The sequence below is a fragment of the Apaloderma vittatum genome, unplaced genomic scaffold (genome assembly GCF_000703405.1).
Source record: "Apaloderma vittatum isolate BGI_N311 unplaced genomic scaffold, ASM70340v1 scaffold9763, whole genome shotgun sequence".
Lineage (NCBI taxonomy): Eukaryota > Metazoa > Chordata > Aves > Trogoniformes > Trogonidae > Apaloderma > Apaloderma vittatum.
Window position 1 is genome coordinate 1 of NW_009707479.1, and position 16,569 is coordinate 16,569.

General features: G+C 38.9%; 1 protein-coding gene across 1 annotated transcript; it reads left to right on the plus strand.

The window, feature by feature from the left end:
• Positions 1 to 1,195: 1,195 nt before the first annotated feature.
• Positions 1,196 to 10,360, plus strand: LOC104269064 (geranylgeranyl transferase type-1 subunit beta-like; the record flags this gene model as incomplete). Its single annotated transcript, XM_009866213.1, is given in 6 exon segments — positions 1,196 to 1,365; positions 6,663 to 6,708; positions 8,241 to 8,425; positions 8,699 to 8,807; positions 9,651 to 9,782; positions 9,785 to 10,360. Coding segments are annotated over 6 exon segments (698 nt in total), but the record flags the coding sequence as incomplete, so codon positions are not given.
• Between the last annotated feature and the right edge of the window lie 6,209 nt (positions 10,361 to 16,569).

A 16,569-nucleotide genomic window follows, 5' to 3' on the forward strand; every position in this document is an offset into this window, starting at 1 on the left:
AAGCTGGAGCACAGGACGTTCCACAAAAATATTAGGTAAAACTTTTCCCCTGTGAGGGTGACAGAGCCCTGGCACAGGCTGCCCAGGGAGGGTGTGGAGTCTCCTTCTCTGGAGATATTTAACACCTGCCTGGACGCGTTCCTGTGTGCCCTACTGTAGGTGATCCTGCTCTGGCAGGGGGGCTGGACTAGATGATCTTTTGAGGTCCCTTCTAACCTCTAACATTATATTTTTAATTTTTTTATTAGAATCATAGATTTGAAATTCTGTTATCTCTTTTTACATTATGAGTAAATGTGTTTATTTTAATTTCTACCTTACCTTAGCTGGATGTGATTTGAAGTATTTGGATAACATACAGTGCAGTTGTCGCCTGATGGTGGGGCAAGATTGTAAAACATAGTACTGGCACATGTTAAAGAAGCTTTCCAGAATGTCCTGTGCCATATCCAGAGAGCGATGGTGTTCATCCCTATGTGAGCTACTGAGAGCAGGGCCTGGTGCTATGGGGATTAGGAGAGGTTAAAGTGTTTCCCAGTAAATAACCACTGGAGTCTTTTCTATGTAAAAAGATAATGGAGAACATACTTGAATTGCAGGGTCAAAGAAAGACTGGTGATATTTGTGCTTAAAAGACACTATGTGAAGTCAGAAATACCTTTGTTGGTTTTTTTTCTTTATTTTAGAAGAGATTTGTCAGGAAGAGTCATGAAAATATTCTGTTGTGCTGGCTTCTTGCAAATGGTTAAGTCATCAAAATATATTAACTAGCTCTTTGAATCAAATGAAGGCTTGTTAGGCAGCCAATCATAGAACAGATACTTAAAGATTAATTTAATTGTTTGGAAAGATTGTAGCTGTAAGTAATCAAAAACTGGATTGAAGGTAATTTTCACCATTTGTGTTAGAAATGGTAGTGAAAACAGCTATATATGTCTTTGGTATGTATGGTGAAAGACCATAAGCGTTAAAGATCATTGTCATTATATTACTGGAAATGAAGTCACTCGGGTCCCTAAATTTTAATAGCTTTATTAATTTTGCTTGGCTTAATTGGAATCACATCTTCTGAAAAGAAAATCTAGCATAGTTTTGGCTTATATTCATGAGAATACTGTAATTAGAAGTAACTACTTTTTAAAGGAAGAATTACACAATTCCTTGAATTGCTTTTCATAATTTTCTGATACAACAGGCTATACAGTGTATAATAACAGAAATGGTTCTTTCAGTTTCTGTGCAGTACTTGAAGGAAGTGAAAATGATATGAGGTTTGTGTACTGTGCTTCCTGCATCTGCTACATGCTGGATAACTGGTCAGGCATGGATATGAAAAAAGCGATAGATTACATTAGAAGAAGCATGGTGAGTATTCACAAAGTGTTACTTCTTACTACGTTGTATAGTTACTAGCTTTTATTTCTTAACTATGACTGAAAATCTCTCCATCCAAATTGAAATATTGTGATAATTTCTTTTCTGGTCTTATTTCAGTGAGTTTGAAGTGAAAAATTACTTCTCTTTTCCATTTGTATTTTCATTGTAATGCATATACTAGCAAGATAATTTTAATCTGGCATGTTTGTTCACTGCAAGTTAATCTCTTTTTCTTTAAAACTCAATTTAAAATTAAAAGTGTGTTTTTCAAAACTGGAGCCTGATCTTCCTTTAACTTAGAAAAAGTGCTAAATAAAGCATTGCACCAATAAAATTCTCACATTTCAATGAGCTATGGTCCTGCTTTTTAAATGATATACAGAATCAAAAGAAAAACTTATTATTTACATCAGTTCAAGCTTAATAAGTCTTTCCAGACATGCACTTTGTTATTTATTTATTAGATATTTGGGAATGAGGGAAAAGTATTAGCACGTATGCATTTCTTTTCTGTGTCTGTGCAAGCTATCCTCATACTTGGTTGGAGCAAAAGAGTTTTCAGGGGTTTTTCGTTATGTTTCATTAGTTTAATTGAGTTTCATTTGCCAAGAGTGAAATAAATATTTTTCCAGGAAGCTGAATGAGCTGGAAAACTACAGTTCCCTGAGTGTGTATAAATATACATTGTAAACTCTTTCAGTTCACAACCAAGTGCCAAATTTATGATGGCATACAATTTCTGTTGTAAACCAGTTGTTTTAGTAGTTGCTGTCACCAGTGAGATTATAAAATTTAAATCAGAAACAATTCTGCAAAAGACTTAATCTCCTGCTTCAGAACAAATTGTTTAACTCATTTGTTTATTTTTTAAGGAGGTAGTTAGATGCATAAGCATTTCTTACTGTACTTCACAAGAAGCTTTTGGGCATGCTGCTGTGGGCTTGGACCAACCACGGTGCTCAAGGGCAGGGCTCAGCCATACAAGCATACAGACCAGCAACCTGTTCATGCTCTACTACCACCTTTTATGCCACTTTTCTCTCTGTTTTCCCTTGCTTGTTCCTCCCATCACACTTGTTCTCACCATTGGTACTTTCCCTAGCCATCCCATAGTAAGTTGTGGGCTCCTCTGCATTCCCCAGGAAACACACTGTAACAAGTTTTACACAATCCCAGAATTTTCTCCTTCTGCATCCCCTAAGAGCCCCTGTAACCTAGTAGCCCACTTTAGTTAGTGTGGGTTTCTGGGGTGAGAATATCCCTGCTGAATCCTCTTGGGATTCACCCAGGGACAGTGATTTATCCCTTCTCCTTTCACAGTCTGAAGGAGCAGGTGATTCAGTGTTTTCACTGATTAGGTCAGGAGGGTTCTTCCTCCTGATCCTTGCTGGACCCCTGTGTTTACTGAGATTAGCCTTTAATCAGATAGCTTAGCAGAGATACAATAGGAGAATCAAATATTAAGAAAGAGAACAAAAAACAAGGAGCGAAATCCTCATGCTGTTGTTATATCTATCCCATCTGCTGTTAGCATTTTATACACTTGACTGGAGTTTTGCTCCAAGGATATGGTACAAAGGAAGTGGGGTTGAATTGTCAGCAGTGTGAACGAGCTTGTGTGAAAGGAGCTTTCAATACACTAAGACTCCTCATCCTGAAAATGAGATGATTAGGTGGAGTGTGACAGAGGTAAGATTCTGAAAAGATGAAGTGAGCAGGAAGCAAGTGCTTCTTTCTAAGACAAGAACTAGAGGGCATCATATCAGGCCATTCACAGAACAGGCCAGTTGGAGCTTTGAGATGGAATTGGAGATTTTAGTGTCTACCATCATCTGGAACCAAATTTATAGTTTTCTTCCCCATAGATGCAAATTTCAATTGTTATGTTCCTTCTGGCAAAACTGACACCACTTAAAAAGGGAGAAAAAGAAAAGAAAAACTGAAGCCTAAACAGAACAAGACCCCTTGGATGGGCTTATAATAATACTTCAATTGACCAGTGTAGTGAAACTGGAGTCTGGGCATCGCCAAAGTCTGGAAGACATGTAGCTTGTCACGAAGACTGACTAGCTCAAAAAAGTCCTGTAAGCAGTGTTCTCTAGGCAGCAGTCTTAGCATGTGCTATTGTCTATACAAAAGGTGGTGTTACTTTTATCCAGGTTTACTGTGAATTGACAATGTACCATGTTCAGTAGGAATTATTTTTTTTAACAGCATTGGTATACTGTTAATTCCCTGCAGAGTTGGTATGCACATGTACACTAGTTTTGTCTGTGTTTTTCTGGGTGTGTGCTGCTTGATCAGACCCATATTTCAGGGTGCTAACTTGGTTGCAAAGTGTCTGGCACACTTAGGCAAACACACAAAATGCTTGCATCCAGCATGGTGATGTTGTAATGTTCGACATGAGTCTGAAGAAGTCTGAAATGTTCAGGGAGAAGCCCTGTGTGAAAAATCATTTCACAGTGCTGGCTGTTCCTTCCTCTCATTCATCTGTTTCCACGAGCCGAGTATTTCTTAAAGTGTACTTCTTAAATAAATACAATGGATGTAAAAGGTGACATCCAAGAATGTTAGCTTGATTTCTCTTGTGAAGATTTTGTAGATGATGCTAAAAATAATTCATATGTATTACAAATCTATTTAAGATTAATATCTTATTCCTCATGTAAATAACTATACAGTGAATATTGCTGTAGACTTTGCTGAAAGTGCTTATTCCTGTTTTGCTGCAGTGTTACCTTATTTTGCTACTTCTGTTAATTGTAAACCAAAAGAGATTGCATTGCTTAGTAGTGAAATGCTGTGACAGAATGGTGTGATTTTGCTTTAATATCATACGTTATTACTTGCACGTAGGTGAACCCAAGTGATAGTAGACAAACTTTTTTCAGTTATTCAAATTGGCATGCATGTGAAATGCAACTGATCTGGATGGAGACTAACATGACTGGTTAAAACTTCTGGATTTTTTTAGCTTATTCTTTAAAATTTATTTTCTTCAGTGATGCAGTGTAAAACTTGTGACAGATAAATTCAGTACAGCTGAAGGAGGGAGGGAGTATGTGTAGTTAGGCATGAAAAGAACAGCAGCATGGAGAAATGGTGCTGCTTTATTCGGAAAGTAGCTATGTTTAAAAATAATTGAATCTTCATGTGGAATAGATAGCCCTCTTCTTACTAGTTTACTAAAATCACTCATCAAAAAAGAGCAGACTCTAAGATGCTGGAATTTTGAATGATCTCCGCAGACTCTGAAATACCTCTTTTTGCAGCATTGCTTGGTTTACCGCAAATTTGTTTTTTAAGTAATGATATTGTAAGAAGCTTTAATTATAGCATCTGCTTCTGCTACTGTTGTAAAGTCCTCCTGAAATTCAGAAAGTGAAACTTCTAGACTGTGAAGCAAAGACTGTACCCAATTGCGTTTACACATTTCCTGAGGATAGTATTTGATTACACTCTTTTCATGTTGCAGTAACCTCAAGCCTCTTTTGCCTGTAATTTCTTGGGTCTTTTCGAAAGGACAAAGAAGCAAAAATATTTCCCTAGTTCTTTAATGTGTGCAAGTCCCCAAAGAACAGCTGCTGTCTGTAAATAAATAGGCACTAGTCAGCCAAAGGTTGACTATTGTCTATTAAAATTTCAAGCTAATTGTACTGTGTAACACAGCACACTATCTGGGATGCACAGTTAACAGCTTTACTCCAGAGCTAATTACTTTGTCATACATAAAGCAAACCACCTCCTCTTACAATTACTGTTCATAGAGCTAATTAGCTTTGCCGGCATAGCTTTGCTAATCAGCTTGCCTTTGCTTAGCAATTAATGCGTGGTAGCACATTTGCATTGCCTTCTCAAAAGACAGGGCGAAGAGTTTTACACACCCTGTGTTTTAACATTCAGATGTACCTATGGGTTGCTTAACACTGACTGGTTCAAACTTTGGAAGTTGCTGCTTCTTAGTGCAGCAGCTCAAAAACTGAGGAATACAGTTTTAATGTAGCTTCTGTGTCTGCTTCTGTTTTGTTTTTTTACTTCTCATTGTCAGCTTTGAAAACAGATCCGCAAAATGATCAATCCTTAGGTCATTCCTAATGGCATAACTAGCTCCTGTAGCAGTTCTTCACTTAGAACTGTGGGGCTCGTTAGTGGTCTGTCAGGGTGTCCTGTATCTACTGGTTACTGTTAAATATTTTGGAGAAAACGTAAGAAATTCATATGCAGCACCTCAGGGGTAGGGAAGTTGTAATTGCTTTCTAACTGCCTGATCAGACACTGAACCAAACATTAATTGAGCAGTTAATAGAGAAGATGTGGGACCTGTGTAATTTAATTTCAAAAGTTATATTTCATTTTTCTCCCTCCTCAACAGTTTGGTATTTCCCCAGTTAAAATTTATTAAGTATTCTGTGAACTCTTTTAAAATAAACATTTCCCATTTTATGAATAACTTACTATGATCTCTTGTTCCTTACCATACAAAACGATTTAATGAAATTTAGAGAAGAGAGATTATTCTTCTTGGATATTACAGTATCATGTGCTCTTAGATTGCTTGTAACAGACCTGTACAACAGTAGTCCTGGTGCTTTTTTCGTCAGACTCAAGTTTCTCTCTTTTTTTTTTTTCTTACTTAATAAAATGATTTTTCAGCATTTTTTTTCACAATGATATTTTATAGGACAGGTGAGGTTTAGTCCAGTGGTATGCTTTAGTATGTTGCCACGTGGTTTCCTCCTCCCAACCTCATCTTCATTTTTCTAAAGCCTGATGTTCTTGCTCCCTACTAAGCTTCCCTTGTACTTGAGTATCGTACACACAGTAGTACCTTACATTTTGCCTTCTATGTTAACCAGCTTTTGAGTTAGATACAGATTTTATTTATCCATTTAATTTTATTTGGAATTATATCCATTTTCTCTTATTACAAACACAAAGTTGTGTAGGGGTTTGATATTTTTTTTTTTTCCTTCAGTAGTTATCTGCATCACATGGTTTCCCTTTTTGGCAAAGACATTTATCCATTTTCAGACTTTAACATAGATCACAGCTAAAATAAACTCCATGAAAGTCATACAAGCTGCTTACATTGAAACAAGGCTGATTTGTTAACTGTTTTGTGCTTTTGAGCTTTCTGAGGTGTAGGTTCAGCATTTAATCAGGTTAATTGTTGGTTATGGTCTGATGAATAGTTTGCTAGTAAACTGAGAAATTGCAATGTCTGTTAAAGTGATGTGGTTCTGAAGTAATTGGTTGATGGATTTTTTTTTTTTTTTCTTCAGTCTTATGATAATGGCCTGGCACAGGGAGCTGGACTGGAATCTCATGGTAAGGATGTTAAAATATTCTGTGCCTGTTTTAAAACTGGGATTGAAAAAGGTATAAAAGGTTCAGGATATATCATGCCTTTCCTTCTTTTCTGAGTTTAAGGAAGTAGGATGAGGAGGAGCAAATCCAAAACATGCCTTAGAATTTTATCTGTTGTCTTCCTTAGTTTTGGCTTCATATCAGACCACATGGGCTCTTAATATATCAGCTTGTATTATCATACTTCATGAATGTTTTATTGGAAGGTGTTGGCTGTAGTTCTGTCTTGCTGAGAGAGCGAACTTTTCCCACATACACTATTGCTACTCAATGGATTTATCAGCAAGAGCTTTTGTGTGATGCACTTGGTAATCTCCAGTTTCAGCAGCTTTTAGTACAACCTAGAAACATTTCCTCTGATGGATTACAGCACCTGTTGGGGGCTCAAATCTTGAATCAATAGTTGATTTTTGTAAACATTTGGTAGTTGTGAAGGTAAGAATTCCAAAGAGACCGATACTTTTTAAGGAAAAGACTTCTGTGCCATTCAGTAGTGGTCTGCTCGTGACAGAGAAACTATTGACTTTATGTGACTAATACTAAATCTATCAAATGTTTTCTAGCTTTATCCTTAGTGTTGAGCTATGATAGGATTCCATCTGTTTTCTTCCTGCAAGATGGCTAAGGTTGAAAAACTTGAATTATACCCCTACATATTAAAAAAATTAGTTAACTAAGTTACTGTAGAATGCTAATGATAAGACAGCATTACTTCAGCTTATTCTTTTCCTGCTGCATTTCACCAACACAGTGAAAATGACCTTAGCATAGTAAGGAATTTTGAGGTGCAAGTCTTGTATTAACAGCTTGCTTGTGGTCTTTCCCAGGGTGTAATTTTATCATTGTAGTTAAGATTCAGAATGAGTTTTGATGGGCTTTAAAAAGTAATGGCCATGATACCAGTTTGCTTGACAACAAAAAATTCCTTAGAAGCGTAGTTTGTTTATTCAACCATGAGATTCATGAGAATCCAGCAGTGTTTTGATAAACATTAACCATGTGGGGTTTTTTGTTTGGGTTTTTTTGGTTTTTTTTGGTTTTGTGTTTTGTTTTTTTTTTGCTTATCAGACACTTCTGTCTGTTGATATCCTCTGGAGGATTGTGTCTGAAATGGCCTTTGGCACCTCTGCTTCAGTCTGATTGCTGGCATCCCATTATCTTTCTTTTTTCAAGCCATGTATGAAGAAATGTTTTCTGTTGCATTGCAGTTTACTTATTTCTGGGCTGCTGTGTATTGTAAATTGTGCAGCATTGACAGGCAATCCAGCTTTAAGACTTACTTTTGCAAGAGTTAGGTTGAAGGCTTTTTCCCCTTTGACATAGCTGAACTAAAGTGTTTTTATTTAATTAATTTTATTTAAAATTAACACTTTCATACTTTTAAAAAATCCATTGTTTTGATACTACCCTAGTTAAAGTTCTAATTGAGATCATACAGGCTTCAGTGAAAATCCAGGTATCAAAACACTGCAAAAACAACTCTGTCTTCACAGGTGGCTCTACATTTTGTGGTATTGCATCGCTGTGTTTGATGGGTAAACTGGAGGAAGTTTTTTCAGAAAAGGAACTGAACAGAGTAAGAAGATGGTGTATAATGAGACAACAGAATGGCTACCATGGACGACCCAACAAACCTGTAGACACTTGCTATTCCTTTTGGGTGGGAGCAACACTGAAGGTAGTGTACAGAACAGCTTCAGAGTATTTACTTATTTGTTTTGATTTCTTTAAGTGTCGTATCTTTTCTTTGCTTGAAAGAGCTACATATTTGGCACAAGTGCATTAGTGTTTACAGGTAGCTATAAAGGTCTTTCGTTTTGCAAAAATGCAGGATATGGATATTTACCAGGTTTTAGTCCCATCTCTGCTATCACTAAATAGGTACTGTATTTTAGTATTAAAAACATACTAAGATTTAGTATATTACTGTAATGGTCTATTTTCTTTTCAGCTCTTGAACATGTTCCAATATACAAATTTTGAGAAAAACCGAAATTACATCCTGTCAACTCAAGATCGCCTTGTTGGTGGATTTGCCAAGTGGCCAGATAGCCATCCAGGTAAGTTTAGTTTTCGAAGTTATGGTGAGTGTGTTCTAACTTATAAATGCATTCCAGCAATCAGACATCTGACAGGTATAAAGGAAGTTCTCTCTTCAGTCTTCTTCAAGAAATGGAAAAAACCCCACAAACAAACTTAAAATGTAATGAGATTTTCATGATTTAAGTGGAAAGAAGGAGGTATAGTTTTTCCTTGTTTACCCACAGAGTGAACTGTTGTTTAGAGTACTGCTAAAAAAAGTATCATTATCTATTTAGACTTTCCGTTCCATATGTGCTTAACTGTTCTAGTTAAAGGGAGTATAGTTGTAAGTCATCTAAGTAAAATCTTTCATAACATTTGGTTCCTTAATAAAGAAATCCTTTACGTTAATTCAGAAGTCATTGATATATGTAAAAATAGTCAAAGTTTATGTAGTTAAATATTATGATCTACAGAACGTAGTTGCACATAGCAGTTTTAATTTTGGTGTTTCAGTAGTCATCTGTTCATCAGGAAAGCAGCCAAATTTTTTTTTCGTATTTGCAAAAAAATACTTACTTTGTGCACAGAAGTTATTTCCGGGTGCTTAAATTCTTTTGCTGATTGGTCTCAGCACTCAGAAGAGCAGTGTGCGAGAATAGTTATAAAACAAAGTTAGACTTCAGTTTTAGAAGTTGCAGACTATCATTTTACAAGTGGCTTTAGGTCAGAATTGTCTTCTTCTGTCAAAACTCAAGTTGAAAATGTAGCACCTGTTTGTTTGTTTTTCTTGGCTGTAGTTATTCAGGATTCTTGGAATCCAGGAATGCTTGGCTGCTAGAGCTTGAAATAATTTTCTTTTTCCTTTTCTGCCCTTCCAGATGCTTTGCATGCCTACTTTGGGATCTGTGGTTTGTCGTTAATTGGGGAACCTGGTATTTGCAAAGTTCATCCTGCCCTGAATGTAAGCACAAGAACCTCAGAGCGCCTTCACTACCTTCATCAGATCTGGAAAACAAGGACTCTAAACAGTGTTCAGGCGACACACGCCTCTCTACAAGACTGATTTAGACTTGACTTTAGTTCTGGTAGCATAATTGTAGCCCAAGGTTAAAAGCCATGCATAGCCAATGTGCTTCTGTAAGTGCTGGAGTCATACAATCAGATCTGTGTTACTGGCATCGCTTCGATAGGGAGTCGCCTTCAGCAGGTTATTCTGCTTTGTGAAAAAATGAGATATTTTGGTTATATAGAAGTTTGTCACCACAGACTGTAAAAGGCTCTTCAGATGGCTTTACTTCTAAGAAATCCCTTGAGGCGATATAACTTCATTTTTATTTTATTTTTTTAAATTTGTGCATACTGTGTCAAAATATATAATGGGGATTATTTTCAAAATCTGTTTACATATCATACAGTATAGCACAGAACCTTGGAGTTCTTTATGATCCTAATGTTTGACATATTTTTGGGTAGAGAGTCTCCCATATTAAGTCTCAGTTAAAAGTTACCTTCTATTGTCTACTTTCAGATTCCATAAACTTTGTTAAAAAAAATCAAGTAAACACAAATAAAATTATTTTATTCAAAAGTTGTGTGACCTTGCGAAATGAATTTTGTAATTCTTCAGAGTACCTTATACACAGATGCACTAGATCATTAGCCAGACAGAGTTTTAATTGAAAATACTCTTTTCATGTGAAATTCAAATTATGTATGTCAATAAGAGACGATCGATACTGTCTTTTGGATGAGTAGCTGTGTGCAAGAGTAGCATTAGAACGTGTTTCCAAAGTCAAGCCCTTGCAATACTGCATTTCAATTTATTTTTTTTTTTTATACATATTTCCCTTTTAGTGTGAAGTAATTCCAAGTTTCTTAACCATTATGTATGGAAAGTAAGTGGCAGTGGTTTACTGTTAGAGATGGTGGACATTATCAGTCCATACAGTAGTGGTGCCTTACTTTGTATGCTTGAAATACTGCTCAGGATCAGAGCAAGTAACTTCACAGCTGCTCCCTTTGTGGCAGCTCAGTTTATGTGTTGCACGCAGGCACGAGACATCAGGTGGTCCTTCTACTTGTCAGTCATTAAGGGCTGTTTTTTTCTAAAGAACTTAAAAGCACAGTCAACTGAAGACCTCTCAAGCCAGATTAAGTGCACTTTTTGCCACTGCTGAGCCCAAAGAGAGAGGATCCAGACCCTTCCACTCAGCAAAAAGGGCTGCAGGAATAAGCGTGGTTCTGACTCTGCAGTACAGTGCCAGTGAAAAAAGTAGAGTAGTAAGTACCCCTGTCACACATGTCAGGGAGATACAACAAGTGCCTTCAGGCTACCAGAACGATCCTGGTGTCCAAACATGTAGCAGCCTTACTACTTGAAGAAGTTCTTTTTATTTCTAATTTCTATGGCAGTGCTGGGAATATCACCAGTAGTGGTGGTCTATTTAGAAAAGCAGAGAAGGAATACAGGGCAGAGCTTGGAAGTAAGACGTGATCTGTGCATGTCCCTGTAGACACTTCCTTTGTTCAAGGAGAGGCTGTGTAGCTGGAGGAATTGTAAGAAGCCTGGAGCAGTGGAAGCAAGAGGACTGCAGGACTAGTACTGGGATGGGGAATGAGATGCTTGAGTAGGACTGTCAAAGAGTAGGAGATGTGGAGTAAGAGAGCAAGGAGTGGTGTATTTGACTATGTTGGGACAAACATCGTACTGCAAAATCCTAAATATGGTTCCTGAGTTTCCCTGTTTGTGACCAGGTTGTCATCTGTGAGGGACATCAGGGTAGAGAAGCAGAAGTAAGGGGAAAACAGTGAAAAATCATTCTGTGAATAGCAAGTTAATTTCTCATGGTGAGTAATTTGATAGTGTTCTCCTTTGAAAAGTAGCTTATTTCTTGCTTTGGTTTGTATATTTGTAAACTACCTTGGGTTTATACAGATTTTACATTTCATATTTCCTTGTCCCCCGGTTATTCTACAACTTTTTTTTTTTCCCCAGCTAAATAACAGCATTTTTTTCAGGCTGAATTCAACAGCAGAGTTATTCTTTTCTAAAGGTTACAGGAGGCATATCTGTTTGCCATTAACTCCCAAAGTTTGTTCTGAAGCCAGCAAAATGTGTATGCCTACACCTCACACTGAGAGTCTGATTACTTTAATTGGTTTGAAGTCTTTAATCTTTTTTAAGTTGACAAAAACCTGTGCTAATAACCTACTCTACATGCATGGTTTGCCATTCTTAATGCTCCAATGTTGTCAGGCAAACACATGGTGAACCTTGAATGTTCCTGGGTAGCAGGCATTTTGATTCTGATTCTACAGTTAATGCCAGATTGCATTGCCTCTCCCATTTTTCTGGTTATTGTGTTTTGTGACTAGAAGAATGTTAAATTACCAATTGGTGGACAACAATTCCATGAATAAGGAGTCTGTAACCTAAAAATCTCTTAAAATTGAGATGTCCAAATTCAGCTAAAATTTAGATGTGAACTGTGAAGCTTAAACTTAGCTAGAAAAAGCAAACTGTGTGATTACTAACCACCTGTAATAATTTTGTGTTAGCCACAGCTTTACACTACTGCGGCTGAACCTAAACAAGATATTAATAACTTAAATGTCTTTACCATGTGGTTGAGGATGTAAAAAGTCTTGGCTATCAGGCAGGGCTTGCACGTGCAGGCACTGCTACAACCTTTTGATGTTCCAGCAGTGGTGTCATATGAAAGGCCCACTCCCTAATTATTGCTGTTTATCAAGAATGTATTTATAAAATTAATGCTTTGTGTAATCTTTGGCAGCACTCAAAGCTTGCTGATGTCAGCTCAGGCTGACAAATGTATGCCAGCTAGGTGCTCCTGCCTTGTCTGAAAGAGTCACAAACCTATGTCTGTGGTTCTACCTCCTCTAGCTGAAAAACAGCTTTGAACTGGCTTGTTGAACAAAGAGGGTGAAATGTATCTGTTCAACAGGATCTGAGGACTGAGGGTTTAAACATTGTCACTGGAGGTCTCACAGCAGCTTGATTTGTACATAGCTGCTGGCAGATAACACCGTTTTGGAAGACTGTTGCTAAGTGTATTCGTATTTATGAACTTATCTTGAGAAATACTCTTCTGAATCATGAGCTGTGGAAAAACTTAACAAGTAAATTGGGTGTTGGAGAAATATCTGAAGTGTCTGTGTTGAAGCACATGTTAAGTCTACCTTGCTGCACGCTCTAATGCGCTGTAACAAAGTAAAAGACAACCTCAGAGCAGCTGAAGAATCTACATGAAGTGTACCCTTCTCTTTGGAAGCCAGTATCAGAAATGAAATACCCTGTAGCAACAATAGTGTTCTAAAAAAAAAATACATTTCACCCTTGTAGTAAGTCCTCAGCAATTCAGTTTGGGGTTACCTTGTGTAGAGAGGAAAATACAATGATTTCCATACTTGGAGCCTTTCTGGACAGCCCATCTCATTGCATTTTGGAAGAACCCTGTGTTTGGTGGCCCTGCAGAGGTAGAAGACATGCTGTTGGTATGTGAGGAGATACCCTCAGGTAAGCAGATCCTATTTCTGCAACTCAAATGTGAAATGATTAGAGGGGACTGGTTAGCTCAGTGGTTTGAGCGCGGTGCTGACAACAATGACAACACCGAGTTCGATTCCTGCTCCGTCCCCATGGCCTGGTCTAGTCGAGAGGTGGCATCCCTGCCCATGACAGGGAGGTTGGATTAAATGATCTCTAAGGTCCCTTCCAGCGTAGGCCATTCTATGATTCTATGTCTCCAAAATTCATCAGTTGAATAAAAATATTCATCTCTTTAGGTTAGTGTTAGATACTCTGGTGGTTCTGAAAAGCTTTTTGTTTTGCTGTTGTAAATAGAGACCACTTAGAAAGTTTTCCTCACTTTAGACAGGCACAAGGTGAAAGAAAGTGTTACCATCTTTATAGTAAATGATTATTAAATTACTACTCTGAGCAGTTGCATTATGTCATGGATTTAGACTTTCGGCCCACCATTTTAAAGTTTTTGTCTTCCTGGTTTCTATTTTCCTGATTGATTTTTATTAAATTCAGAAACCAACAAACTGCTGCTTTGGGAAGCAGAGAAGGCTGTACGTCTTGTAGGGCGGGTATTTTGCAAGCCAGTGTGATGTTCTGGGTGAAGAACTGCCCACACAGCATCTTCTCCAGGGCACAGAGAATGGCAACTTCCAAAGGCTTTTCAGGCTGAACCCACCAAAGGCAGCAAACCCCTACACTGCTCTGTTGTTTCTGAGGCACTGGCAAAGTGCCTTGTTCGATAACTGTTGCAATGACATCCTTTAGAATGTCCATCTGTAGGTACAGGCTCTGCACTTGGGGCTGGAAAGAAGTGACCATTACGTCTGGAGAAGCAGCAGGATCATGAGGAAGGAAACAGTCCTGCCTTTCAATAAAAAGGGGAAGTTCATCAAGGAAGAGAAAATCTGTGTGAGAACTATCTGTAGCCTCTCACTTCAAGAATTTCAAAATGTGCATGGGAGGGGAAATGTTTGCGGTAAGGAAAGAGCTTTCAGCTTGCCAGATTAGCTTGCTTATGTTAAAGTCACAAATGAAAGGAGGGAGAGACGCATGTGGAACCTTATGTTTTGACAGTTTTAGTCATGTATGTGTGTCAAGGTGGCTTCTGCGTTAACTCATAACAGTGATGACAACCAGGCTTTGGTACAAGAACCAGCAGCTACCCTGTGCACCAGTTTAACCAACCACCTCACCTGCTTGCACTCAAAAGAGTGTGGAGGCCTTCATGGAGCCTCTTCTACAAGAGCCATCCCTGGGTTTGCATCCGTATCTACCCCGACATCCCCTTGGCTACAGCACATGGGGCAGAGGCCCTGCTTCACCCTCATCCTTTTATGGGAAATCTGCAAAAGGCCAATTTAACATGAAAATGATAGGACAGAAGCGAAAGCACAGCTTTCTGTTGTTTGTCACTCTGAGTGCTTGTGGGAAAAGGAGAGGTGCTTCTGCTGCCTAGAAAGCTAAATATGCCGGGCCGCCATTGAAATTGCACGCTGTCTTTGGGTAATTTAAAGGTTCCGCTAAACGTAGAGCTATATTTATTTGCTGTTACACTGGCCAGGAGTCTTCATTTACCAACCTTCTTTAAATTATCACCATGCCTTACTAAAATAGGCTCACTTTAGAAAATTATGTTTTAATCCTGGACCTGACAGTCGTACTGCTTATTATACCGTTAAAGCTTCCTTTAACTTCAGGCTGACTGAGGAGGAGCATCATGCCAAAAGGCATCTGTGTAAACTGACTGCTTAGGGAGCCTTTGTGGGGGGGTGCTCTTTCACAGCGGGTTACTGAGGAGTGACATAGGCAGTTTAGTGGACTCTTACGGACCTCCACCCCCACACACCCCACCCCAGCCTGTAAATTCATAAATTAAGGAGAGTTTTGCTGGTAGAACTATTTAATGTAGTGCTGATCCATAAGGTACATAGATGAGAATGGGTGGGGGGATATCTGTATAAATAGCACAAGGATACTTTAGAGGAAATCTTAGAAGGATTGGGCATATTTGCACTCTGGTCTGTATGCTCATACTTTACAGATCAGCTGTCCTCGGGCAATGCTGGCTGCCCAGCATCCTTCTGAAATAGCCATTGAAATACTCTTGCTGGTGGAGCCAATGACAGGATTCTGCTGTCTGGATGAAGGTATGTCTGGATGAAGCTTTCCAAAACAGCCACTGGGTTCTTTTGTATTTTTGTATATGGCTCTATATATAACTCCCTGTATACAGCCAGACAGAGTGTGTCCTGCAGAGTGGTGATAACATGTGCCTTCTGTGGCTTCCCACTTGCTATAGATAGCTTCCTACATGAGTTGTGCAGACTGCTACTACCACCAAAATTTTCTGATGGGTCTTTGCCATGGCACTAGTTTTCAGTGTTAATAAACTCCAGCCTCAGGCAACTTCTGTATGGGCTGAAACAGGCAGGACACAGGAACAATCACAAACCACAGCTGAAATGCAAAGAGTGAATTTATTCTCGCTGCATGAGAATCTGGAGAACCTGAGCAGCAGCACTGGGCAGGCGCACACGGGCAGCAATCACACAGGCAGCACGATAAGCAGCAGCGCAGGCCCAAGGAGATCTCTCCTTGCTAGAAAGCCTGTGGTATGTAACCCACCCCTTTGTTATGTTTAACCTGTTGCTCCATCTGAGTTCTCAGGACTCGACAACTCCCAGGACAGCAGCAAAACACCAGCTTTGCTTTGTTCCTTCCCACAGCAGGGCAGGGATGACAGATGCCACTGCATCCACCCCAGGTCTCTGTTATCTTAGGCGTGGGTGTGCTGCTTGTTGAGCACACAAGGCCAAGCAGTAATCTAGTGTGGTATGTGTATTTTCCAACACCCCAGCTGCAAGTCACTTGAGCATACCCGAAATACTCCTTGCCAATCTTCTATTATATTCCCACAGCTTCCTTCTGCAAAACGAGGCAGAGGCATCTAAAGAGTGAGGCATCTAAAGAAACAGTGTACACTGTGTTAACAAGGTAAGTTTCCCAGGCTATATGCCAAGTCCTGTCCCCTTCCTCCTCTGCCACACTGAGATTATCCTAGTTTTTATAAAACACAGATGTGAGGGAACAGCAGAGGCAGGCGTTCCCTGGTCTACCCCATCCAGCCCCAGACACACACCCATCCCCACTAATGGGTATTCCTGGCTCTGAGGATGAGTTGGGAAAAGCAGCTGTAGCGGGGAAAGCTGTACCCCATCCCTGTAACAGCTGCTGGTGTGCTCCTGTGCTCA